Source organism: Argopecten irradians, chromosome 8 (genome assembly GCF_041381155.1).
Source record: "Argopecten irradians isolate NY chromosome 8, Ai_NY, whole genome shotgun sequence".
Classification (NCBI taxonomy): Eukaryota; Metazoa; Mollusca; class Bivalvia; order Pectinida; family Pectinidae; genus Argopecten; species Argopecten irradians.
This window is the reverse complement of record NC_091141.1, coordinates 27,025,591-27,051,977: the sequence shown is the minus strand read 5'-3', so window position 1 is coordinate 27,051,977 and position 26,387 is coordinate 27,025,591. Positions and strand designations below refer to the sequence as shown.

Here is a 26,387-nt window from a genome sequence, read left to right as displayed (position 1 = left end):
ATATCTTAATGAAGTTATTTTTTTCTTACCACATACTGTAGTCAATGTACACACTACTATGAATTGGTCTCTGTGCTGGTTATGCAACTTTTAACGACATCGAAAATGAATCTCCATGACCTTTATTGTATCATTTCATTTCAGATGTAGATTTACTATAACCCGAATAAAAAATACCACGTTATAGGGCAGTAATTGAAATCGGATACAAAAATAATTAGTTTGTCACCATCTAATCATTTCGCGTTTACGCAATTTACCTCGTGCTCTATTGGGTTTAACATCCCATAAACGAAGCAAAGTAACAGGTCAATCCTTATGTTTATAATATTTTCTTTGGACAATAAAATCAACCAGAATGACAGATACAGTCATTTACTGTGTGTTATTCTCCGTCAAAATTATACTGACGTCATGTTTATCCATGCACAACAGCAATTCAGAAAAAGCGCGCCATTGACTGCAGCTTAATCCCGCCCTTTTCTCCATGAAATCACAGCAAAAATAGTTCTTATACATGTATTTCAGATATTTTATTCAGGTCAAATAGCAATAGCACATTTAAAAAATAAATCTGTTTTATTGTATCTCTCCGAACTGTCAGTTTTAAACGCCACAATCAACTTTCTACGACACGCATATTCAAGGTCCATATTATTCAACGTTGAAAACTGACCTTGGGTCAGTATATACATATGTATATCATGAATAGTATTTTGCTGATGAATGCAGCACCTTAAAAAATTGCAACCATTCTAAATCCCCTGAATAAAAGAGGAAGGTACATGTAAGTAAATACCTTGTTTTATAATAATATAATAATAATACATATTTTATTTCCATGTCACACATTTAAAATACATATAGAATATACATAAAAAATGTCCGGCCAAAATTGACCTAAGAGACGCGCATAGCAGATACATGTACCTTAAAAATATTCATTTATTATACTGAATACATAGATTGCACATGTATCAAAGGTCTCACATATTATATAACATGTAATATATACATTGTATTATATCCAAATAGGTTACCACCGGATTCTTGGATTAGGCCCATAGAAGGGCTTTATAGGTAAATTGTTACCAGAAAGAAATGCTTCAAAATGTTTTTTACTTTCACTTTTACTTTCACTTTTAGAATTCATTTCCGGTTGAAAAGTACGAAACTGCGGTATATCTATAAGTCCATGTGCTATCAACGGTACCCACCTTGGAAAGTGATCGCCAATCGAAGAAAGAAGACCAAGCTGTGTATTTTGCTTATGGGAATTATTTCAAGAACAACGAAATTGATATTTCAGCAAAGTAAACGCCTATCCACTTGGAGTTATCTCTCTTTGTCTAACTCTCTGTCAAACATGGCATGCAGTCCAGTCACCGAGCTGTCTGCTAAGCAGATCCTTGATAATGTTGATAATTTTGTCTTCGATTGTGACGGTAAGACTTAGAGATGTAGTTCTTTGATTGCTTTTATTAACAAGTTTTTGGATTTGATTAAGAAGATGTATTTTATCATCGATCGGTCGTGAAATTTAAAATGTGCGTGTTAACATTACCGGTAAGTTATAATTACTCTATGTATAAGTTACATGTGTCATTTTTGATGTACTAAACAATGTACGTCACGGAGATCCGGGATCCGCCCACATTCTCTTTTTCTGAATTTCTTATTATAATTCTACGTAATAACCTATAATTATTAGGTCTCATAAGACTGGATAGTAACAAGTCGTGTCAAGTGTATGTCTCCGATCACATGATATAGCATGTGTTATATACATTACAGATAACGTGCCAAGGGAGCAAACTCGTATTATATTGCACTATGTTATTACTTATAACAATTATAAAAGAGAGAAATAGGCATCTGAATGTGAGTTCCTAATATATCAAAATGTACATGTATAATATACATCTGCATGTAATGTATAAATATCAGTTACACTCCTCCCATCGTTCTCAAAGTCTTAGCCCTCAAAGACATACAAGACCCTTCCAAACAACCACCAATGTGGGTTAATTAGTTGGGCGCCAATTCTGTAACAGGAGAGGAGAAAATGTAGCGGCCAGACTGGAATTCGAAGCTGGGACCCTCCGAACACTATATAGCTGAGTGCTCTACCAACTGAGCTACCTGGTCACCGATGATCGACCCAGTCCAATGCCACTACATAACATTAGCACTGCATGTGCATGAACTGGCTGGCTGGGTCATAATATGTAACTTATACATGATAAGGTTAAAGGGGTGTCAAACGCATCTGGCTAGTCAACTTGAAGTTTTGATACTGTATATATTACAATAATACTAGATGTAAAACATTAAGAAACTTGCAGTTTGTTTGACAAAAAGTATAAATTAAGGACACAATGTATGAAGTGATTCAAAATTAATATTTCTCGTCGTGTTATACCTTGAACATAACTGTTGGAATAAATAGCTTTAATATAAAACTTGCACACATATAAGCTTGTTTTTTCCAGGTGTTCTGTGGGATGGACTCACAGCTATAGAAGGCAGTCCAGAGACGTTAAAACGTTTAAAGAAACTGGTAAGTTATTGTATATCATTACAATCACATATAAAGTGCCTGAACAAATGAAGGGGGCATAATACATGTAGCTATACGTGTACAATATAATGTAGGTCCAAATTTTGACTAACTTTAACAAAATTGTAGCACTAATTATCGAAGCCAAAAAATCAATTTGCAAATGCAACTAAATAAGGAAATCATCATGATTTACCTAGTTTTGTACTGCAATTAATTTGAGGCCATGGTAGTAAAATGCATATGGAGGCTTCAAAATAGGGAGAGGGGTGTTTGTAGGGTGGAATACAGTAACATAAGTGGACTTACTTTGAGAGGAGCAGCTCTAGATTGAGATATATGATCTGATATGACAAACAAATTGATGAATAAATAAAGAAAACAACAATATTTTTATTTCACTGATACCATTATTAATTGATAACAAAGTTACTGTTTTCAACCCAATAAGTACTTATATTTATGGCTCAAAAATTTGAATTGAAAAAAATGAGGGGATACTAATTAGAAATGACAAACTTATGACTTATGTTTTACACAAGTAAGCCTTAAATCAATTTGCAAAGAAATCAAATAAACAAAAAACTGATGAGTATGTTATGGGCTATTTACAACTTTTTTTACCTGGAAATAGGTCATGTGGCTTACAGGGTTGCTTATTGGGCCGAACATGGAACTATTTACTAATGTCTCAGCACATAGCCTAATGGTCTGTCTAGTATTATTATATTTATATCAGATGGATGTTTTGGCCAAAATATATTTTGTTCTTTCTTGTAATGATCGACTCCAATGTCTTTTACATTATAAGAACAGAAAATGTATTTGTACACTATTTTGATTTACAAGACAAGGCTCTAAACTAAGGCAAGTGGCTTTACTAATGAATTAAAAATTGAAATATTTTGTGTTGCTTTCAGGGTAAAAAAGTGTATTATATAACCAACAACAGCACAAACACCAGGAAAAAATACAAGGACAAGTGTGAGAAGCTGTTAGGGTTCCCAGTCGTAGAGGTGAGTGTTGTATGAAAGTTGCTTTGGGCTAAAATTTTGTACCTCTTCCGGAACTGAAAGTTATACTGTAAACAATGAAAGTAAAACGTCATTAAATCCACAAAAAAAGTAATCTTACTTTAAATGATTTACACAATTTTCATAACATGAATTTTAATTTAAGCATAGTATACAGATAAAGTGAAGTTCCAGTTTCTCAAACTATATAAACAACTTCAAAACGTATAGTAAGTTTCACCAGTAATTAAAGCTTTAGTTGATAACCATTAAACCTCAAATTGATAAAATATTCATTTAAAATTTCTTCATGTAAATGTTCTAAATTGTATATAAACTTTAAAGTATTAGTTCAACATATAAAATTGTGTTTGTTCTTGAACTGCAGGTATATACCATAAAACTTCTCTAAACAGTATACCCACCGAGTCCAGGTTTTATGATCGATAAAGACGCATTCCAGATCACATAGGTTTTAATTATTATAATTGTATAAGAGGAAAATTAAGCAAAGCTAGAATAGATATGGTTTAAACATTAAGGGCCAGTTTTCACAGGTTTCTCTCTACTGATGAAAACAAATAACTTATTCGGTAGGATGAGATTCTGTGTACGGCCTACGCTGCGGCCCTGTACCTCCACAACAGGAAACACCAGGGGAAGGTGTATGTGGTTGGAAACAAGTCCATGGGGGAGGAGCTGGACAACTTCGGTATCAAACATACAGGCATTGGGGTAAATATCGTTTACTTTTTCTATCATAAGACTATGGTGGTCGGCTTTATATCAATCATCTTCAATATTCCAGACGTAACTGTTATTTTTGTTTTATCTACCCCAACCTCAATACTCGAGGGGTTACTATCAATGTAGTTATATTAATCACAGTTTTTTCTGGCGATGAGATACAGAGTGAAATTTATTCCTTTTCTTTGATTGATTATACTATAGAACTATTTTCATTAATAATCTTTACTAAATTGATATTCAATTACATTAATCTTCTTTTTGTATTTTTCTTCAGCCTGATGTTGTGGGAGACAAGTCATTACTTACAGATTTTGCCAGTACAAAACTTGACCCAGAGGTTTGTGTTTGTAACATTTGGTAATTTACTAGAATAGAGGATATAATACAGTCAAATCTGTCTATAAAGGACACCATAGGGAAATAGTGAAAATGTCCTGTTTAGACAGGTATCTTTTATACAGAGGTCAATTATATTATTTATGTTGAATTATTAAGTAAATTATGTAGTAAATTGCACCATTGCCAGGTATCATTTATTTAGAGGTAAATGATATAGTAAATAACACCAAATTGTATTGATGAGTCTGTCCTTAGACAGGTATATTTTATGTAGGGGACAATCATATAAGTAAATTGCACTATATGGGGTTGATGAGTCTCGTTTATGAAGACAAGCGTCCTTTCTCTAGAGATGTCCTTTATAGCAGGTTTGACTGTATAAATATATTGACTATAAACCATTGCAGAATTTTTGATGAAACTATTTTTCTTTGCTTAGTTTGGGAGAATACTGTAGAAAAGTTATTGGAAAAGAAGAAAACACTAAAATGTGACACTAAATGTAAGAGAAACAGAAAATGCATGGCCAGGCGAGAGTTTGAACTCGGGACCACCAAACACTTCAGCTAGATGCTCTAACAATTGAGCTACTTCTATCAAACTTCTATGAACCTAAATGGCAATGATATTGTTATTGTTTATTATATTGGCAGATTGTGTATTCATTGGCTTTGACCTTGACCTTGGACTTTTATTTTATAGGTAGATTGTGTATTAGTTGGCTTTGACCTTGACTTTTATTATACAGGAAGATTTGGTAATGATTGGCTTTGACCTTGACCTTGGACTTTTATTTTATAGGTAGATTGTGTATTAGTTGGGTTTGACCCTGACCTTAGTCTGAACAAGATGGTGAAGGGGGCATCATATGCCAGGAAAGAAGGTGCGTTGTTCCTAGCAACAAACGAGGATTCCCACCTGCCTCTCAGGAGTGAGGTCACTATCCCAGGTGAGCGGTTCTCTTAGTTCTGGTTTGACCGATTGACCACTGGTTATGATAGATGTATGGTGTAATCCATATGTAATATTTGATAACTTTCACAGTGTGGTTTAGGGTGGCATTCAGTAGCAGACAGTGAATTGATTAATTAGGGTTTGGATTTATGTTAATTTGTATCATTTTAACAGTCAGGATCATTATAGAATTTGCCAGTTATAAAGTTATATCTGTAATTTTCATACTCACGAATCAAAAAGAGTTTTAATATTCTATTCACAACCAAAAATTACCAACATTTTGAGAAATATGATACTTACAATGCAATGCAATAATTTTACAAGTACAAATAAGAGCTGAAAATGATTTTGGCAGTACTGCTAAAATCAAGAATTTTTCATTTACAACATACCAGCTAGGGGTAGTGAAATGAGTACATACAGATAGTCCATGAAGACAAGTTGTGGTTGACAATTCCATTTCACATTTTTACAGTGTTATAAGTAATTGTAAAGTGATTCCTGATTGTTTCCATTACAGTGCATTAATTCTGTGTTGTAATATTTATATGGCAACATACATGTTTATCTTTCTATATGAATTATTTTCATAGCTTAATTCATCAAACCTGATGGTTTTCAAAAGATTACACTGAAGAATAAAATAGCATGTCAAATGTTCACCCAGTTACAACACATATATAACTTTAAGAGAATATATCTCCATAAGCTCTCCACCTCTTGGTCATGAGTTCGAATCCCATGACCCAGAGGTGGAGGGCTCATTATAATAGAGCTTTCCATGTTGTAAAAATGTATATACAGGTATATTAGACCTTTTGTTTCCTTTGTATGGTGTCTAAGGTACTGGGAGTATAGTTGCAGCTGTTAAGACCCCAGCTCGGCGGGAACCTATCGTAATAGGCAAGCCCAACCCTACAATATTCAATGTCCTGAAAGAGGCCCATGGGCTGGATCCCAGTAGAACACTAATGGTGGGAGACAGGTATGTATAGATTTGTTGGTGTCAGAACAAAACAAATTTATGTATATATAATCCGATTTATTTTCTGCAACATCTTAATTTCATATTTCATGATTATTTAATTTTGCGATTTATTTTTAAAAACTGTTACATTTTGTTCTTGTAGTTGTCATTTTTTACATCAATTATTTTTTGCAAGTTCTGATTGACTGTGAAATATGCAAGCAAAAGAAAGTTGGTTTACAGTTGTATCTGACGTGTATAGTTCTAAAATTTCCTCATTTGATATTGTATGAAGATATCATTATGCTCAAATGGCAAATCAAGTTTGTCTGTAATGCTCCATGACCTTCACCTTCAACCAAGGTCACAGGGATTGTAGAGGTCACAGTGCTCCAGATGATTTTTGGAGGGGTAGGTAATTGTATTCGTAATTGAATGGGATTAAAGTCTGCCATCTGTGAACCCAAAATTTAGCAGATCTAGAGATGTGTCGGAAAAGGAAAGAGTAATTTAGTTCATAGTGAAAGAAACAAGAAGTTGCAGTGAATATAATAAAAATAAGCTACAAGTTCTGTTCATGTTTTATATTGTTTTGGTGCTAACTGAAATCTGTTTGTCATGAAAAATATTCATCACGTAATTGAATCTTTCAACATAACATGTATCATGTGCAAGGACATAATCCTGTGGAGATTTCTATAAAACTGAATTTGTGGTAACTTTAAACAGAAGTTCTGTAGCAATTTTGTCTGAAAGAATTTGTCTGGATGGTTCATATTACTTCTTGTCTGTTCTACATCTGCTTTCATTATGACATTCAGTATCCTTTGTTTCCTTTGTAATGTTTAATCATGTTCAACAGGTTTTGTTTAAGCAGATCGGGATCCACATTGCATGTTCTTATGCTTAAAAAAGCATGTGTTAGTGTGGCTTCAACTTTGTCTTGAAGAAGTGATGCATGATAAGCTGGATCTGTTGAAGCATTACACAATGCTTTTTTCAAACTTTTGGTTGAATGCCAGCTGTCAATTTGGTTTGTTGAATACTTTGACTCTCTAACAAATTGTTTATTGCCAGATTTCTGTCATGTGTGTGAATGTTTATTGAGGTTGGTTTCTCATCCATATTTTCATAAAACTTTTCAGTCCCCAATTTTTTGTTGGGAAATTGGGTTGTCTGCCATTGTAATATGAATATGGCATAGAATCGAACTTTGTGTGAATTTTGTCCCATGGCGACAACAACACTAGTTAGTATCCTTGGTATTCTTTCTCCACACATGTCTAGCATCACTCATAACATCTATGCCATCTATTAATTCTTCGTACCGTATTTGACCCAATATGAGCTCATGTCCCTATAAGCACCCTCTCCTTTTTGAGACCTCAATTTCAATTGCCCAGGCATAAATGAAGACCAAAACTACACAAAACTGTATAGATTTGCAATAATTTTGTCTTATCAGCATCTTTTCATTATGATTTTTTTTTAAATTTAAACGCTCTGGGCGCTTATTGGGTCGAATACGGTAACTTAATTGCCACTTCCTCTAATACTGCTGTCTCAATACTGTCCTCATATTCATTTCTGATGGCTGCAGAATTAATATTATAAAACTTCATTCCATGATACATTCTGTAATTCACCAGGTATCTGTTTTTGGGTAGATACGGTGAAGGTATTTATTACAGCTCAATCAGACTACAGCTGCATGTCCTTTCATTGCAATTTTCTTAAAATGGACATTTCCTTGGCATATCAGAGAGTGTTTTTGTGTGACTTTAATCAATTTCTCTTAAGACACGCGTGCAGTCAGAAAATATCCGATTTTTGTTCCTCTGCGTGTAGGTATACCGTAGGTGTTGAACTTTAGAACTCTTTCCTGGTTTTAATTGCCCTTTTGTCCCTGAAGAAAATATTCCAATACTTCAGTCATGATGTCTCCATTGTTCACTGGGTGTCCTGCCTTTCTAAATATCAAGTTTCTCACTTTATGCATTTTTTGTTGTAGCCCTTTTCATTGTTTCATCTCCCAGTATTTCCATCTTAAAACATGCTGGTGTTTTTCTTTTTTCCTCCATGACTATCGTAAATTTTCAGTAAGGTTAACTATATAAATGAGACGATGTTGCGCTTCAGTCTACTGTAAATAACTGAATGACTATATGTTACATCACTATGAATTCCCTACACTTGCTTTGGGACCAGAAGTACCGGTCAGGAAATATTTGTGTATTTATTGAACATCATTTTCCTTATTGAAGAAACACATAAAATTACACATTAAATGAAATAAAAAGTTTGGTTTTGTATCACATTCACTGCTGTATTTTACAGACAGAAGTATTATAAATTTTAGATAAAATATATAATGTAGTGCTGGTTTTCAAGTTGTATTTAATCCATCATTCAGCATCCCTCTGAAACATTTACCTTTCTGCTGTACCCTACCACTCCCTACAAAGTGACCAACTCTTTCCCTCCAGACAGCCAGTAAAAGGGCCATAGATAACACACTATGGCATCTTATGATTGTTGTGAAAAACTCAAGCGTACAGTACAAAAAAAAAGATGTTTCAACTCAAACTGATGAGTGAATTAATAAGAATTAAGAATTAATTGAAGTTGAAGGAAGGAATTGCACAGGCGATTTTGGACATTCCTTTACCATAGCAATGTATTTCATGGTCGGAGATATATTGAAAGAAAACTAGCAGCTCTGCTACCCAAAAACTAGTTTATCGCCGTGAAATAATGCCTGACTGTGTTGTAAATCTTGTGCACTTTTGGTTTCCTAATCCAGAAAATGTAGCAAACATGGGACATATCTTTGGAAATAGCTCTTAACTCCAATGGATTTGTAATCTTCATACACCTATTTGTTGATTCTACCATCCTAATCAATTTTAGTAATATTTTCTATACTAGAAACATTATAGAAATTTATATAATTTGCATATGTCTGTGTTATTCAATCTGCTAATTGGATTTATGTGTATGTGTCTGAGTTTCTGGATAATACCTGCTAAAACAGAGATAAGGTACAGTGACTTGATTACTCAGCATGCATAGTCTACACCCTAACAACAGTACATGTCTGTAAACTTCCACTATAAACTTCTGCTTAGGCTAACAGCAAATTCAAACTGTGATTGACATGTAGGCACCTGATCCTTATATATATATAATACTTACTAAAATTGAAAAAGTACCTGATTTATAATTTTGTTCATAAAACTAATATCATATATGAATTCCTTACTAAACAATAACAACCATGACAGAATTTAAGTTTTATGTTTTCAAGAAAGTGAAGTGAGAGATGCAGAATTGGTTGTATTTCCAGCCATTTTCTCCAAGTTGTCTCCCTTTTATACCCCATCCCCAATCTTTAAGGTTAATATCATATTTTTGTTTTCTGTCCAAACAGATGTAACACAGATATGGCCTTGGCCAAGAACTGCGGACTTCACTCCTTGTTGGTCCTATCTGGGGTAGTGAGCCAGGAAGATCTAGATAGAGACAAAGAGTCCACAGACACGGAGATCACACGAAATCTCCCGGACCATGTCGCGAAATGTCTTTGGGAATTCGGAAAACACATCCCAGATTCTCTTTGATGTTTGTAGATCCTTAGGAATATATTTATAAAGTTATTTATTAGAAACTTTGAGAAAGTATAAAAAAATCAAAATCATATGTGTGTTTGTGCTGCAGTTCTTTTTGCTGTTATATCAAATAGCGGTTTATTTTCAAGGGTAAACATTTCCCGATTTTTGTGTCGCCTGCAACGCAAGGGCGACACTTAGATATCACTATGTCGGCGTCTGGGAAACGGTTTCCGTGCGACAACTTAATTATTTATTGTCAAATTTCAACCAAATTTGGTATAATGCTTTATATCAATGAGATCTCATATGAGTTTGATAATGGTCAAAATCCGTCAATATTTGCAAGAGTTATGGGACTTTAAAATTGTCAAAACAGATAAATCCATGGTTTCCACTCGATAACTTAAATATTTATTTCCATTTTCAACAAAATTTCATAAATTGCTTTATATCAATGAGATCTTGTATGAGTTCGATAATGGTCAAAATCTGTCAATATTTGCAAGAGTTACAGGACTTTGAAATCGTCAAAACAGATAAATCCATGTTATCCGTGCGATAATTTAAATATTTATTGTCCATTTTCAACAAAATTTCATAAATTGCTTTATATCAATGAGATCTCGTATGAGTTCGATAATGGTCAAAATCTGTCAATATTTGCAAGAGTTACAGGACTTTAAAATTGTTAAAACAGATAAATCCATTGTTTCCGCTCAATAACTTTATTATTTATTGTCCGATTTCAACCAAATTTGATGTACATGTATCGCTTTATATCAATGAGATCTTTGATGGGTTCGATAATGGTCAAAATACGTCGATATTTGCAAGAGTTACTGGACTTTAAAATCGTCAAAACATGGTTTCCGCTATATAACTTCAACCAAATTTTGTGTATTGCTTTATATTAATGAGATTTAAAATGGGTTTGATACTTGTCAAAATCCATCAATATTTGCAAGAGTTACGGGATTTGATATCTTCACCTAATTATTAACAATATTTTCAACTGTAAATAACTATCTTATTTTTTGTGATGCTGTGCGGGTGACACATCCACTTCCGTGGAATTCTTGTATGATTTTAAAGATGCCCCGCCGCTTACAAATGGTATTTTTTTTCACTATCAAAAACAGGAGCAGATGATTTAGTATTTTTATTCTGTTACAAAAGTTACTTACTTTACACCATTACCACCACTGAAAAGTTTGAGCTTCTAATTTTACTTCCAAGTTAAAAATATGAAATATAATTAATTGCATCCCGAAAAAATTCCATGTCACTATATCCTATATGGAATGAAGTACTGATTGTGCATGCACCAAAGGTGAAATAAATTATTTTATATTATTTTTTGTGTTAATTAGACATACATGTATATATATACACGATTAAACACCAATTATTGTTCAAATGATGAATATCTTTTACGCTCTTTTATGGCGGTGGAGCATCTTTAATAAAACAAAATTTGGGGTTGTATATGGTGCATATGGTTAATCCGTGACCGTAACTTTTACGAAAAAACCAATATGGTGCATATGGTTAATCCGTGACCGTAACTTTTACGAAAAAACCAAAAAAAAAAAAAAAAAAAAATAATAATAATAATAAGATAGTATAGACAGTATAGTATGAAATCCACAACAAATATGAAAAGGAATTGTCCATGTGAATTAAATTTGTGGCTATTACCGGTACCTGGGTAAATAAAATCTTTGATATTCCTGTATATCAGTTGTACAGATCTATATGTACTTTCAGTTCTTTAGTAATCCAATTTTTATGTTGAAGCTAAAAATTTAAGAAAGAAGACAGTTTCAAAGTTGTAATGATGGACCCGGTGACTTTAATGCATGCTTTTATAAGTGGCTGCTGTTGTATGGTCATAGCTATGTGACCTGTGATTGAACCAAATATCTGTGTTTGTGTACAATGGACAATAGATGATACATTTATGTATGTGTCCTTGTACAAGGTAACAATTATAACTTACTACTTTCTGTGTCTGATTAACCAACTCTCCCAGAATTTATGTTAACTCTACCTCAGCTATTTATAAATTATCTATAAACAGAAAAATGATTTCTGTATGTGTGGCAAGTCAAGTTACCTTGGGCTGATAATGCTCCAAATTTAATGCACATCTTTCATACAAAATGTACATTTACCGGTATGTATCTTTTCAGACCTGAGGTCAAAGCTCAAGGTCACTGTTACCTTAGATATGATTATAATTTGTTGAGATATATGTTTTGGAGAATTGGTGTTTGTGATGACTGAAGTTGCTGGCAATTTATTGACTTATGTTGAACTCTTATGTTTCATGATAAATTTGTTCTGTAATGAAAAACAAGTAAATAGTATACATCATCCTCAAAATTCAAAGGTTACTATCACTGCCATTATATCCAACCCAAGTCTATTTCATAGCAAAACAACTAAAAGCTCTGTGAGAGACAACAGATGAGTCAGGTAGTTTGGACATTTCATGAAAAAGAAGTGAATAGTATAATATATGTGGCTTTGTGGGTTTGATGTCACTCTATGTAATCTTCATCATGTTCATAGGAAGTCTCTGCAGGTCTGTGATTGGTAAATTTTTCTCCGCTACTGCCTCCAGTTTTACTACGACATAGCTACAAGTAGTCCAGGGGTGGATGTTACATCAGTGATAATTACCCCTGGAATATCTTGGATGGTCTATGGGTGGATATAACAACAGTGATAATAACCCCTGGAATATCTTGGATGGTCTAGGGGTGGATATAACAACAGTGATAGTAACCCCTGGAATATCTTAGATGATCTACAGTGACAGTAACCCTTGGAATATTGGGGATGAATACAAAATAGTCTAAACATATATTTACCAAATTATTGTAATATTTAGTGCTTTCTCGTTTTATTGTGCAAGAACACATGTCGGTAAAGTTGCTACGTAATTATCAGCTCATTACTTCATATTGTCATTTTGTTTGAAGAAAACAATTTTTTGATTAATTTAAAGTACATTATAGAATATTATGAATTTCATTGTTGAGATATATGTTTTGGAGAATTGGTGTTTGGTATCTGCGTGATTGTGGCTATAAAAAAATAAGTTAAACAAAATTATGGCAGTGGAATTATTCTTTTTAGTTGAATGCTTATGCAACAATTTGTATAAACAAATTTAAATATAAAGATATGATAGTCTACAAAACGTTTTTACAGCGTATCGTGATAGTGATATTGTATCAAAGAAATAAAGATATATATAAAAAAAAATAATGAGGTATTTGCTGGTTTATCATCCTATACAATCACCTTGTAGTAGTTGATGACTTTCTTATTTTTGCAATACAAAACGATTCCTGGATAGTTGACTACTGTGACCTTGAATGAAGGTCAACTGTTACACACGACTTGTGGCTGCCATCATAAAGGCTTGTTAACTTAATGTGAACAACCTTAGTAGTCCTTATCCAAATAAGCTACAACATGCAGGCGCAACACCATAGCTTTTCGGCCATTAGTGAAAAAGCCATTCATGTTTTGGCCTTTTTAGCTCGCACCTCAAAGAGAGGGAGCTTATGAATCTTTCCCGTGTCAGCGTTGGAAATCCGAGGTGAAAGGTTTTGGTGTAAGTGTTAAAAAACTGTTATCTATAACAAGTAACATTGATTTCTACAATCATTTTGGATTATAATTGTTGTTACGGGTGTGGACAAACATACAAAGGAACCAAATGCTGGATTTTGATAATTTCAAGACGCCTAATAGCCGAAATAGCCAGGGTAAGGTTTTGGTGTAAGTGTTGAAAAACTGTTATCCGTCACAGCTGACATTGATTTCTGCAATCGTTTAGGATTATAATTAGGTATTGACAATCTCTTAAAAGGGGAAACTGCTTAATTTTTGTAATTTCAAGAGCTCATTGGGCTGAAAAGTTAAGTTATGTAATGTCATTGCTATATTTTATAATACTGGTAAACAAGGAACCTGATTTAAATCAACAAAATTCCTGAGACGAGCTTTGCTGTTCTCAAACAGCTCTTGTTAACCCTGAATGATTTGTTTAATTCTTTGTTAGATTAATCAACGTCCTATTAACAGCCAGGATTATGTATGGATGACCTCCCATTTATTTGTGAGACTGAGGTATATTTGTGTTGTGTCTTCTTGTATAATGGAACTCTTGTCCTTTTTATATTGGCATATCATTAAAGCATTCTGAAGACACCAAGCAACACCCCACCTGGTCACATTATACTAACAACGGGCGAATCAGTCGTCCCACTCCCACTCCCTTTATGCTGAGTGCTAATTATGTATAAGCAGTAACAGAAATTACCACTTTTATATACACAAGTACTATGGTGCAGTAAGTTATCGTGCAGTAATTTAGTAATATGCTAAAATGTTGTGATTTCTTAACACATAACCAGAAACATTAAATATATAGATTGGAAATTCCGACATGTTTACGATCGGCAGATGTACCCACGTATGTGCCTTGGTTTTTTTCCCTGTTTTTCAAAATAGCTAAATACAGGAAAATGACTTTATATATAATATTTCAATAATTTTCAGATAGTGTGAGTAAATGTTTGAGAATAAAAAAAAAATATATTTTGAAGTCATATTTGAACAAAAGAAAATACACTTTCGCGGTTTTGATTGTATGATTTTCAAAATAAAGCACAGGTAAATAAACTGGTCATATCAAACCATTATATAATGCTTAAACTAAAAATTATGCATTTTTTTATTATTCGGTTTTCAACTACTTTCATTTACTAATATATAGTCACGTGACGTTCAATATATAGCATATTAACTTTCGTTGTTTCCATTTTCAGAAAGACCGAGTAGAGAACATATTCCTTTGTGAACTTCAGTGCACAAACGCGGCATTCTTCAGGTTGTCGTTCTTTGGCCAACGCTTTTCTTATAATTAATTTATTTCGGTTGATACGGTGTTATATTACCCTTTATTCGACTCGGGCGATGTGTACATGTAACACCAAATGAACCTCATCAAAGATTCGTAATTGATATTTATGTTTCTGGCATATTACCGAGCGGCATGGAAATTATTTGCTTTACAATATATGTATCTATAGCCGTGCGTCTGTATATCATTCTACATGCCTAGGTATCTCTATAGGTTATGCGTTACCGTTTTCTCCTCGTGAATATTAAAGAATTTGCAGGGTACGGTTCCGTATTACTCGCATTGTTGTCATTTTACGGTGTTTTGTGTACGATCTCTGAAGCGATTCCTTGGCAATTGTACACAATTCAACAACCTGAATATGTTGTCTAATACATGCAGAGACTCTATATCGGCCAGCTACATTTACATACATAAACTGATGACACGCAGAAAATGCAAATATCTATCAGTTGGTATAAGCCGTTCATTCGAATATCAATATGTGAATACATTTGTATATCTGAATCGAATTTTAACTTCCTTGCTGTTCTAAAATGCTCAATAAGAGTATTTACTGATTTGAATTCGATATGACGTCAACAATTAAGCGCATGCAAATGTAAACGTTCTTCCACGAAATTACATTTATATATAGAAAGTCAGATAGCAAATTGGTCTATTTGTGTTTTGAATAATTGATGTGTTGGTAGTATTCTCTGAATATATTATTACCCAGACACGCTGTCAGATTATTTTTTTAGTCTGTAAATGTCCGTGGAAGCAACCAGATGAATAGGACACGTGCATCATTAATATTCTGTATAATGCATTGTGGATTCAAATGGCACATGACGTAACATACAATAAGAAATTCCATACTGCACATGGAATTTTATGTAACTCGTCTCAAAGTGGAAATCGTCATTCTCTTCATGTAATGTAACATACATCTATTATGGTATACAATTATACTGTATCACGCTTTCTCCCCCGTGACAGTTCAGAACCACATGTACAGTAGCTGCATAGATATACTTTGGTAAATATATTCTTCAATGCCCTTTACATGTAGCTTTATTCAGCCTAGCTAGCTAACCATTAGCAGACGACACCCTTACCATGGCCTGTAGACATGTCGATCTTAAAGTCACGGAGGAAATCATGGAGTCAACAGACAACTTTGTGTTTGATTGTTTCGGTGAGTTGGGGTTCATACATGCACCTTTGCTATATGGTATTGCTTTGTAAATGATCACTTGGTGTAATATGTGTAACGGAATAATGTTATGTACATAAACCATGCAGACTTGTTCTACCTACTGTACACTAGTGAGCTAAATATATAATTAGCACTGAGCCTGCTGTTTATTGCAATATTTGATTCCTTGGATTTTGGTCTAGGTGTGTTGTGGAAAAATTCAGAGGCAATCCCAGGCAGCGTGGAGACGATAAAGCTGCTGAAATCACGGGCGAGTATATATTACGCTAAATATAGGAAATACACGTTACTTGTACTTAATGATGCTCCTCCGCCGACAAACGGTATTTTTTTCACTATCAAAAACAGACGATAAAGTATTTTTCTTCAGTTACAAAGATTACTTCCTTTACACCATTATCACCATTGGAAAGTTTGTGCTTCTAATTTTACTTGTGAAGTTAAAAATATGAAAAATAATTAATTGCATCTCGAAAAAATTCCGTGGCACTATATCCTGTACGGAATGAAGTATTAATTGCGCATGCACCAAAGGCAAAACGAATTATTTTATATCATTTGTTTGTGTTACTTAGAGATACATATACACGATTAAACACCAATTATAGTTCAAATAATGAATATCATTTAAGCTATGTAGGCGTGGGAGCATCTTCAATATTACGAGCATGCACATACACGTATGTTACATGTACATGTACACTGAATATAGTAAATATTTATAAAGGTTGTGGAGGACGAGCGAGTTAGTGTAACTCTGAATACGATGGATAAAAGAAGGTCGTGTATATATTTTAACTCACAAAGTTGACAATCATCAATTTTAAGGTCAACTAAAATGAGCCTCATTATGCGTCACGCATGCGTTTGGTATTAAAAAAGAATGCAGCAAGGCTGTGCTGTGTCTCCCTCAAGTTTTAATTGTGTTAACTCGCTAAATTATTATAGTTCCAGACACACTGCATTCTCGATATATCAGGGGTTAATATCACTGTCAGTACATCCTTCCTTGAAAATTAAATAATTTACAGGTTAGTAACCGGACCCTGACCTATTAATTCGTGGATCGAACCCCGGTCGGCTAGATAAAAGGCGAATGACTTGACTACTACACCACACGATTACCAAATATAATGATATAATTGTAGTAATACATTTGGTCGTATGAAGAAGTTGCAGATAATGTTGCTGAGAAGACATCCTCAATACTCCCTGGGTAACTATCACTGACGTTATATCCACTATAACCACAGTGATAGTTACCAATAGAATATCGGGGATACTGAAAAGAATAGCTGATGATAAGATGATGAAAAAAAATGCCATTAGAGTAAAGAATATTAGGGGCCTATATGAAAATTACGGCAATGACGCGACAAAGAATGCATCTGTTACATGTGTTGTTTTGTGTCCATTGGTCCAACAGTTTTAACATTGAAAATAAATTTAATTTCGCGCGAGCTCTAAAGTTTGTCTCTTACATTCACTATTCTTTTATCAACAAACTTTTGTAATACCTGCTTTAATTGACATTTTTCAATTTACAGGGGAAACGAGTTTTCTACCTAACGAACAACAGTAATGATACAAGACAGTACTACCTAAATATCTGTCATAAGTATGGCTATAATGCTACCGAGGTAAGTTACAGGAGAGCCATATTTATAACCGGTTACTTTCCTGGGTCAAATACACCAAAAATGTTTCAATACATATAAAAATTAAAAGAGTATATATATGATTTACTTAAAGGCCCGCTACCTTTTCGAAACAATTTTTAATTTTCAAAATTGGAATGCAAAACGAGATTGATAATTTTGTAGATTCGCAAAAATTGTTAGCTTACTGTTAATACTAGGCCTGTCATCACCCTCTACACATCTAAAATAATGTAAATTAAATGTTAATTTTCATAACGCGGGTCGTATTATATTTCCCGCCGTCGTCCTTATTACCAGCGTTAGTTGACTATCGCTGAGTGAGACGGTAAAACAGCGAAACGAATCTTCAATGTTAACATAGTTTACGAAGGAAATCTTGCATTTGTTTTGTATTATAACCTCATCTGTATATGTTTCCTTATGTTATAATATTTTTAAGAATCTCTATTTTTGTGTTTTAGGGATTTTAGTTTTGATGTTTGATGTTACAAACAATATATCCACCAAAGCGCGAAAACATCATTTCCGCTAAAATTACCGGCTTTTCGGTACACGTGTATCTAGTCACTATTAAGGAGAGAGTTTGCCTGTGAACAACAGTTGCCTGTGAACAACAGATGCTTGCAAAAGTTTGGTAATGAACAACTATAGGATGGGAAAGTTGGGTTAGGAGCAAATGAAGGATGCGAAGGTTTGGTTATGGGTAACTGAAGGATGGGAAGGTTTTGTCATAACAACAGACGGATGCGTAAGTTTGATCATGGTCAATTGAAAGATGCGAAAGTTTGAATTTAAACTATTTTATGCGTAAGTTTGGCAATAAACAATTGAAGGATGCAAGAGTTGGACTTTGAGCATTTATAGGATGCTAAGGTTTCTCCGTGAGTCTCTGAATGATGTTAAAGTTTGCTCATGAGCAACTAAAGGGGGCAAAAGCCTGACAGTGAATAACTGAAGGATGCGAAAGGTTGGCCATGAGCAATTGAAGAATGAGTACTAAGCAATATGAATGTTTAGTCTTGTAAATACAAAAGGGCGTAACACGCTTTGAAGGTGTATTTGGTAGTCTTCTCCCATCAATATAGGGTTACATGTTCTTGTCTGTAACATATTGACATAAACCGTGTTTCTTGGTTATTTTATTAGTTTACATGTGTTTTACTCAGGACGAGGTGTTGTGTACAGCCTACGCCAGTGCACTGTACCTTCACAACCGGAAGTTTAATGGTAAAGTGTATGTAGTCGGGAACCCGGCCATGGGGGAGGAGTTGGACAGGTTTGGAATACGTCATACTGGCCTTGGGGTAAGTCGTATGGCTATTTAAAGTTAAATAGTCGCTGTTTATATATAGGAGGCCCTCCTTCTGTGAAAGAAACGTCGTATCATAGGCTTATTTTTATGTTTTTTTTTCTCGTTTTATTCTGCCTCTTGACAAAAACGTTTACAGCGCACATCGGTATGTTTCTCAGCTTTATTAAAAAAAACCAACACATTTATAGAATGAAAACGTCGACACATAGCCACTGACCTCAACTATTTGTCTGTACTTCGCTATGGCAGTTTATCTGATTAAGATTGTAGCATCAACATGATGATAGACAAGTACGTTTATCTTTCCCCAATGGTATTTATTTTACCATTTCCATAAATTAAGCCAGTGGTGTCGTCGGAATCAAGTGTTGCTAATGTTCCTAGTTAGATGTAATACGATTCGGTGTTTCAGTCAAAATCAGACGCACACTGATCAGTGATTGATTTTAACACGAGTAACGAGCTTCATTGAGTTTAGTTACTGAACTTTAATTGTCTTTTGATCTATATACTACAGCCTGATACAGTGGGGGATCAAAGAAGGCTAGAAGATTTCGTCCCAACGGAACTCGACCCAGAGGTGAGACAAAGATAAGGTTATAATGAATTCAACTGTAAAATGTCAATTTCATTTTCTTTTTTATCTTTTTTTCCCATATGGCTTGAAACATGGTTTATATGGATAAAAATGAAAGACAATAATTCATGCTGCAAAATTTACAACATTTTTTTTGTATACAGGTTAGCTGTGTGCTAGTAGGGTTCGATCCTAACATCAGTTTTATAAAGATGGTGAAAGGTGCGTCGTACGCCCGACGTCCACACGTGTTGTTTCTAGCGACGAATGAGGACACCCACCTACCCCTCCACACCGAGGACGTTGTCGTACCAGGTACGCCTGGGTATCAAGTCACGTGACAATTTGATAGGTCTAGGAGAGTATTGCGTAGTTTCTATTTTCGGCCGGCCAATGGTCAATCATACAATTGGGCAATGTATAGAGTTGATAGTGGCAGAAAACGTGCTAACACAATACTATTTTGCGTGAAATCAATGCTATTGTGTATTGGCGCTATACTATTATTTGCAAAGTCAATAATGATATAATAATACGAGCTAATGTATATTGTTCTTATGGTCATTTCCATTTCCAGCTACCTTGCAATTGCCTTTTGGTTTGGATAGAACAGAACATATTTTGAATCCTAACGCCATAACGACGAAAATTTGTACAGTTTTGCCGTTTGTCAGATTTAGAATAGTACTTTCCGAGTTTCTGACAATGAATTGCTATATCACCTCTCTTGGTAAACCTCTATACGTGATCCTGATGCTCATCGTTCTTAATGTTGGCAGGAACCGGAAGTATCGTGTCTTCTATCAAGGTGCCTGCGAGAAGAGAACCTATCGTCGTCGGTAAACCCCAACCTGCGATCTTTGACGTCCTGAGGGATGCTCATAACTTAGACCCGGCCAGGACCATGATGGTTGGAGATACGTATGTATATAAGTATATTTACTTATATTCCAGTGTTTACTATCACTGTCGGCATATCCACCCATGGACTCGTCTCATTAAACTCCATATGAACGAGGTTTACGGAGTGTACACAGTGAATTGTGGATTTTAGTTAGATTTTCCTGGATCATATATATATGTCATAACAAAACTGAAGGCTCAGTGGGCGACAACACGTGATACAGGTAGTGCGGTAGAATAGCATCGAATAAACGGTACAATGTATGGCTTTGAAGCTGGGTTTCACTCTTTTTAAAGGATTTCTCCAGGCTTGTAATTGGTCGTGTTATATTTCTCCTGAAGTGACTCCAGTTTTACGATAGGGTTGTCCAGAGGTGGATATTACGACATTGATATTGACTTGGAACAACAAGGGGGTATATCTGAAAGCTGTTGTCGGGTTTATGCTTTTTATATTGGGAAGACGCTCTGATTTCAGTTACAATTGAATTCATGTCTTCGATACATATCTATTATTTATTTAATTTAAGCAAAGTATAATTAAGTTTTTGATATCTTTGATAAAACCATGAATCGCAGGGGACCGATGCATTTTACCAAACGGGTTTATGGCGTTATTAATCATGTTAAGAAAATTTGAAATTAGCATATTGACATAAAATTTCAATAAAATGAAAATGTTCTTTTTTTAGCGGATCGATAATACTATTTACATTTCAGACCCAGTACTGACATCCTACTGGCCAAAAACTCGGGCCTAAAGTCCCTACTGGTCCTTTCTGGGATCACTACTCAGGAGGACATGGAGGCCCTCGGAAGGTCTTCTGATCCCGCCACGAGACGTCTTGTACCGGACTTCTACGCCGAGTGTCTGGGGGTACTGGGGCAGTATATACAGGAGGGATAGGGAAATTAAGTTACTGATAAATTTATATGTCATTTCGTACATTGATGATTTATATATATATGTGTGTATACATATTAATATGATATCAATATATCAGTCAGTTCCCTGTGCTGGCCTGTTATTGTGTTCAATTAAAATTTTATTCTTTTCATACGATTTGGATTTATGATATGTGAAAAATCGTGATCGAGTCATGCGAGTATACACTGGCCATGACATAGGCTTTCTAACAGAGATGTTTGGCCTATACATGTTATCCTCGATATTCCAGGGGTTACTATCTCCCTGTAATATGTCATAGCATAACTGAAGAAATTTTGCTACAACGCATGAGCAGGTACAAGTAGTTTGGTCCAACAGAATCGAATAACGGTATATTGTATGTGTTTAAAGTTGAGCGTCGCTTTCTGTGTAATCATCAAAGAAAGTCTCTGTAGGGCTGTGATACGTCAGAACTGGCTGCATTTTACTATGAGATAGTACAGGGGTGGATATAACGACAGTGACAGTAACCCCTAGAATATCGATGATACAATGTCGGATGTTCTAACCAAATATACACTATATAAAGTCCTACATAAGTCAACAGCATCCATATGCATACTGTATAACACTTCGAAGATATGAATCGGTGGCATGATTTTGATTGGAGAAAGTCTTTTAAACATTCTATTCGATCTTTGACAGCATAAATATTAAAATTTGTTTATTGAACTGCAGGACCCAGTTTCGCGAACATTCCTTAAATTTAATGAAAGTCTTAACTTTCAATTCTCCATAGAAAAGCAGTGCAGATTTTAAGGAAGGCTCCTTAATTTCAGATCGTTTCCCTAGCTTCTGTAATACTTTCCTTTGGGGAATTTAAAGTTAAGAGATTCATTAAAGTTAGAAATGTTGTTGAAACTGGGCCCAGGGTTTACATCCTGTGTCTTTGCATACATTTGTTGGTGTTCTACAACAAAGAATAGATATATACTGAAGCCAAAAACAGTATTATTGTCTCTGCAAAAAAGTAATTGTCTCCGCTAGGATTCAAACTCGAAACATCTGGATTAATTGAAACGATTTATGCAACATCTAGTGTTTAGCAGGGTTACATATTGATGTTAAATATTCCCTGGTTCAGTCTATAAGGGTATGCTCAAGTGATCAGTTCCGGTCATGTCTGTCAACGTTTTTCGTACATCGGAAGTGTAGGCTATCTCTTCAATACACTACCGGAAGAATCTCATCGAATGTTAATCTTCTGTACCAAGGAACTTATATATGTACATGAAAACTTATCAATTCGCATGATACAACTTTAACCTTAAAGCAGAGAAGCACAATTTCAAAATGTCTGACTCTATATTAGATGAAAATGCTAGCGCTGCCAGCGTAAATGATGCCGATATCAAGGAAGCGTTAGATGGGTTAACGGCGTTGCAGAGTGATGGTTCACAGGAAGTCGACGTATGGACTGGCACCTTGTCTTTAATCAAATCTGTTCAAAGAAGTTCACTGGGGTCGGGCAAGTCGTACCTGACCGCCGGGGTTTTCACAGAAAGTGGGATGCTACTACTCACAGACCACGTAAACCGGAGACTCGTTCTGGTAGACCAAAGCTATAATTTTGTGGACGAATTCAAATTGGATGGAAAACCTACCGATATCACGCAAGGCAACGAACCGAAAGAGTTCTTCGTGGCTTTGAGGGAAGATGGCATATTGAGGTGTACATTTAAGGATGGCCAGTTCAGTGCGTTGGGACGACTACTCAGCCCTACGGGAGCATGGGGTATCCGTTTCCTTGGAAACACACGTGTGGTGGGTACAGAAAAGTTTATATCCGTTGTGGGTCCGGATGGCCAGGATATTCGGTCGATGAGTAAAAGTGGTGCCGATACGTATCTAGCCTTGCTGAAAGAGGAGAATATGTTATACCACAAAGATAGCAATACCATCGTCGGTAGGCGGATGGAGGGGGTAGAGATCTTCCGGTATTCTACCAACAGTTTGGTATATCCGGTCGGCCTCGGTCTGGATCGGGACGGAAACCTGTATGTGTGCGGACGTAACTCGAAAAACGTCCATCTGGTGTCCAAGGACGGACTCAGAGACAGGGTAATCCTGTCCAAACTTGTCGGCATCTCCAGTCCTTACGCTGTGGTGGTCAACCCTCATAGACAAGAAATTGTGGTCACTTCCAGCCAGGAAACTGTAGCTTTCGAGGTTTATAGATTTTCTGAATATAAATGACACATTTTCTGTACAAAAGTGGTATATATGCAGTTGTAACATTATCTTGCAAGGACATCCTAGTACCGTGCACGGCAAATTCAAGATTAGGGTAAGAAAATGTGCTTCAAGACAATATAGTAACCCGATTGTTTTGCGGTTGTGTGCACCGTACCAGCGAAAGCTTATCATATTTATTCCTAAAAATGATCCCCATTGGCCAACTTATATACCGTGGATTAAAGGCGTAGACAGATATATTCTTGTGTTAGTTGTCAGTGTTGACGTCTAGATCCTTGCTCGGATTGTCTGTTTGATTCACTACGTTACTCTACGAGTGTATCCGAGGTATCGAGGTTTGCCGAAAAAATACAAAACTTAAAGTTATATGTGCCGTAACTGGTCGAAAATTTGGACATGTTATTTTTTCTTCAATTATCTATCTAAAACCATAAGTTTTAATGAATAAAGCTGTGAAAATCATTCAAATGGACAGACAATCATATATAATGCCTTAAAAACGTTAGTTAGAACACATTGGTTATAATTAATATGCACTGTGAATTCTTTATTTTTATGCCTTATACATGTTTAGATGGAAATATACCTTCAGAAACCACTTTACAATTACTAATAACACTGTAAAAATGTGCAATGAAATTGTGGACACCAAGATGGCTTCATGGTCTGACCGTATGTTCTCATTTCATTACACTGAAAATGTTAATATAATGATTTTTGGCAGTACTGCCAAAAATCATTTCCAGTCCTTTTTGTTCTTGAGAAATTAAAACCTATGCATTGAAAGTATTGTAATTTTCAAAATGTTGGTAACTTTTGGAGTTGAATAACATATCAAAAGCTCTTCTTTCTTGATTCGTGACTATGAAAAACACGGCACATATAATTTTAAACTAATAAAAAACCCAAACGGAAATATAAAAAAATGCTACAGCACGATACATAAAACACCCTATCATTACATGTTGTATCATATACGTTTTATTAGGGCTTTTTACGTCTGTATCTGTTAAATGAGGGGACCTCGTGAACTCGCATGCATTCTAAGTAAAATGTAACATGGCGTAATAGCTACCGACACACAAAAGTATAGAATCATTGTTGCTGAACTTGAACAGATGAACAAATTAAAAGTGTATTTGTTACATATATGTAGTATATTTGTTTGTTTTCTGTGTTGTTAAAAGTCAAGTGAGTTGAGCGACTGACCACTGCCCAGTCTGAAGTGTTTCATGTTTGACAGGATTTAGCATGGAGATGAAAAATGATACATTTGCATATATAAGCTGTATATACTGCATCACAGTAGCCTAAATGTTTTGATTAAAAACAGATAAGTGGTTATTTGAGAGACACATTGAAAAGTAAGCGTAAAATTTGATTCTTATTTGTGCAATATCATTATTAACTTGAGTAAATCAATAATTTGTTTGTTTGTTTAGTTTTACGTCCTATTAACAGCCAGGGTCATGTAAGGACGTGCCAGGTTTGTTGGTGGAGGAAAGCCGGAGTACCTGGAGAAAAACCACCGGTCAGCGGTCAGTACCTGGCAACTGCCCCACATGGGATTCGAACCCGCATCCCAGAGGTGGAGGGCTTGTGGTAATATGTCGGGACATCTTAACCACTCGGCCACCGCGGCCCCAAGAGTAAATCAATAAAATAAGGGGATCAAGAATTGAGCCCTGGGTAACACCAACATTATGAAACCAGAATCGAGAGAAGTTATTGATAAATACTTTTTTACTCATGTTAGATAGATAGTAAGTTTTCAATCAAAGGAAAGAAATTCTCTGAAATACCATACGATTTCAACTTAAAGTTCATTCAAGAGAATCCTTTTTTGTGGTTGTAAAACTTTCAGGATGTACTTTCTGAAAGTTCTACCAGACATACATGTATAAGAAAACACAGGGACCTGGCACGAAAATTTTTAACCAATAGTATAAATATATATATGTATACTATTGGTTAAAAATTTTCGTGCCAGGTCCCTGTGTAAGAAAAGTTCGTATAGCTTATTCTTGAATGCCTCACAATCCATTAAAATGTTCTCAAAAATGTTCACGTGAAAGATTTTCTACATGTATAAAGGTACATATTTCAGTTCCATATGTCGCGATAACTTTGTCCGTGTTTTCGTGAAAATGGCACTTAGACGTAAAATGGAGAATGGGATAGATGTACAGATCCTTGATCATCATTTCAGAAATGACCCAAGGTTGAATCTCTGGACTTCCCGTCTGGTTTTTTTTTTTTTTTTTTTTTTTTTTTTTTTTTTTGACAAGCCACCATCTTTAAGATAACATTTTCATAGAATGACTGCTTAGCATACTTTTTTTTACCGATGATTGTATGTTTAGCTGTTTTATGCTGTATGATCCATCGCATTACCGCTATTTTTCTGAGGTCTGAATTCATCTAAGGCTTATCTTTTGGTCTTATCACA

General features: G+C 35.0%; 3 protein-coding genes across 4 annotated transcripts; all 3 read left to right on the top strand.

Annotated features, from left to right (window-relative positions):
• The first annotated feature begins 1,174 nt into the window (after positions 1 to 1,174).
• On the top strand, positions 1,175 to 11,731 carry LOC138330011 (glycerol-3-phosphate phosphatase-like). Its single transcript, XM_069277354.1, has 8 exons — positions 1,175 to 1,445; positions 2,493 to 2,560; positions 3,481 to 3,576; positions 4,171 to 4,308; positions 4,598 to 4,660; positions 5,464 to 5,611; positions 6,463 to 6,604; positions 10,017 to 11,731. The coding sequence occupies exons 1-8, from the start codon at positions 1,196 to 1,198 to the stop codon at positions 10,204 to 10,206; spliced, it is 1,095 nt and encodes a 364-aa protein (XP_069133455.1). The 5' UTR covers positions 1,175 to 1,195; the 3' UTR covers positions 10,207 to 11,731.
• Positions 11,732 to 16,025: 4,294 nt separating this feature from the next.
• LOC138330010 (glycerol-3-phosphate phosphatase-like) lies at positions 16,026 to 21,851 on the top strand. Of its 2 annotated transcripts, XM_069277351.1 has the most exons (8): positions 16,026 to 16,319; positions 16,523 to 16,590; positions 17,888 to 17,980; positions 19,168 to 19,305; positions 19,831 to 19,893; positions 20,055 to 20,205; positions 20,670 to 20,811; positions 21,514 to 21,851. In XM_069277351.1, the coding sequence occupies exons 1-8, from the start codon at positions 16,241 to 16,243 to the stop codon at positions 21,698 to 21,700; spliced, it is 921 nt and encodes a 306-aa protein (XP_069133452.1). In that variant the 5' UTR covers positions 16,026 to 16,240; the 3' UTR covers positions 21,701 to 21,851. The 2 variants fall into 2 exon arrangements, with proteins under 2 accessions (XP_069133452.1, XP_069133453.1); XM_069277352.1 differs by lacking the exons at positions 16,026 to 16,319; positions 16,523 to 16,590; positions 17,888 to 17,980 and adding an exon at positions 18,478 to 18,749.
• A 1,184-nt stretch (positions 21,852 to 23,035) lies between these two features.
• On the top strand, positions 23,036 to 23,938 carry LOC138329811 (uncharacterized). The gene has a single exon (XM_069277105.1). It carries the CDS (start codon positions 23,036 to 23,038, stop codon positions 23,936 to 23,938), a length of 903 nt encoding a protein of 300 aa, XP_069133206.1.
• Positions 23,939 to 26,387: the final 2,449 nt, after the last annotated feature.